Here is a 1049-nt window from a genome sequence, read left to right as displayed (position 1 = left end):
TGTGTGTGTGTGTGTGTTTGTGTTTGCGCACGCTCGCTCATGCGTTAGATTTGCGCATGTGTGAGCGCTTATGTGTGTTTGTGCAGTGTGTTTGTGTATGTAAGTTTGAGTGAGAGACTGATAGCGAATGATACTTACACTCCCAAACAAAAAGGAAAGTATAATCTCAATTAATCAGTGCATTTTCGAACGAACCTGAGTCAAATCATCATACATGTAGTTTCTCTTTCCCCCAGATCTTCAGCGAAAGAAGAAGAAGAAATATGGCGTAGTGTGATAGGCGTTTCAACAAAACCACATCTGACCTGATCCAAACGTCAAGGCGGGAACAGCTCCAGACTCACCTGTGACCTCCCAATTAGACAACAACAATGGCGGCCAAAATATCCCTTTACACGCCATTCCAAATTTTGCTCACCGCACTTCTGACATACGGGTACCCATCATCAACCTCATTGTCCGCCTCATCAATGTCATCTTCGTCCTCTTCGTCCTCCTTAGAATTTAACCAAGAAAGAAGCAGCCAGGGCGGATGCCAAAGCATCACGGTCCCGCAATGCTCTGCGGTGTACTCTCTGACCCAACTACCAAACGTCTATGGACACTACACCCAGGACGATGCTGACAAAGCCATGACCAGCTACCTAGTGGGAAAAATTGCAGACAACAACGGGCTGGTCAACACGTTTTTGTGTGTGTTGTATCTCCCTCCGTGCTCCGAGGATATAAAAGTGTCGTCTAGCGGCAAGGATTTCCCTTTGCCCTGCAGATCTATGTGCGAGACAGCTTTGGCCGAGAGTCCGGACGACGGGGGTCATTGGCCTGTGGGGTGCCACATGCTTCCCACGGAGAATTGTTATAGCTATGATGGTGAGTTGTGGACAGAGTTTGTACAGTCCTGTACCGTAGACTGCTAGATCTATATTACTTTCCTCTCTTTCTTTCTTTTTTTTCTTTTTGTTTTTTTGTTTTGTTTTGTTTTGTTGTTGTTGTTTTTTGTTTGTTTGTTGTTTGTTTGTTTTTTTTGTTTTTGTGTTTGTTTTTGTTTT

General features: G+C 44.5%; 1 protein-coding gene across 1 annotated transcript in view; it reads left to right on the top strand.

Moving 5' to 3' along the window:
* Positions 1-236: 236 nt before the first annotated feature.
* The window catches only part of LOC101858694, a gene marked incomplete at its 5' end in the record, with an annotated part of 53051 nt that continues 52238 nt past the window's right edge, over positions 237-1049 (top strand). The window contains 1 exon segment of the mRNA XM_013079251.2: positions 237-870. Coding sequence (XP_012934705.1) covers positions 372-870 — 499 coding nt within the window.

The sequence above is a fragment of the Aplysia californica genome, unplaced genomic scaffold, assembly GCF_000002075.1.
Source record: "Aplysia californica isolate F4 #8 unplaced genomic scaffold, AplCal3.0 scaffold00046, whole genome shotgun sequence".
In the NCBI taxonomy this organism is placed as follows: domain Eukaryota; kingdom Metazoa; phylum Mollusca; class Gastropoda; order Aplysiida; family Aplysiidae; genus Aplysia; species Aplysia californica.
The sequence above is the reverse complement of the archived record's forward strand: the minus strand, read 5'-3'. Positions and strand labels throughout refer to the sequence as shown.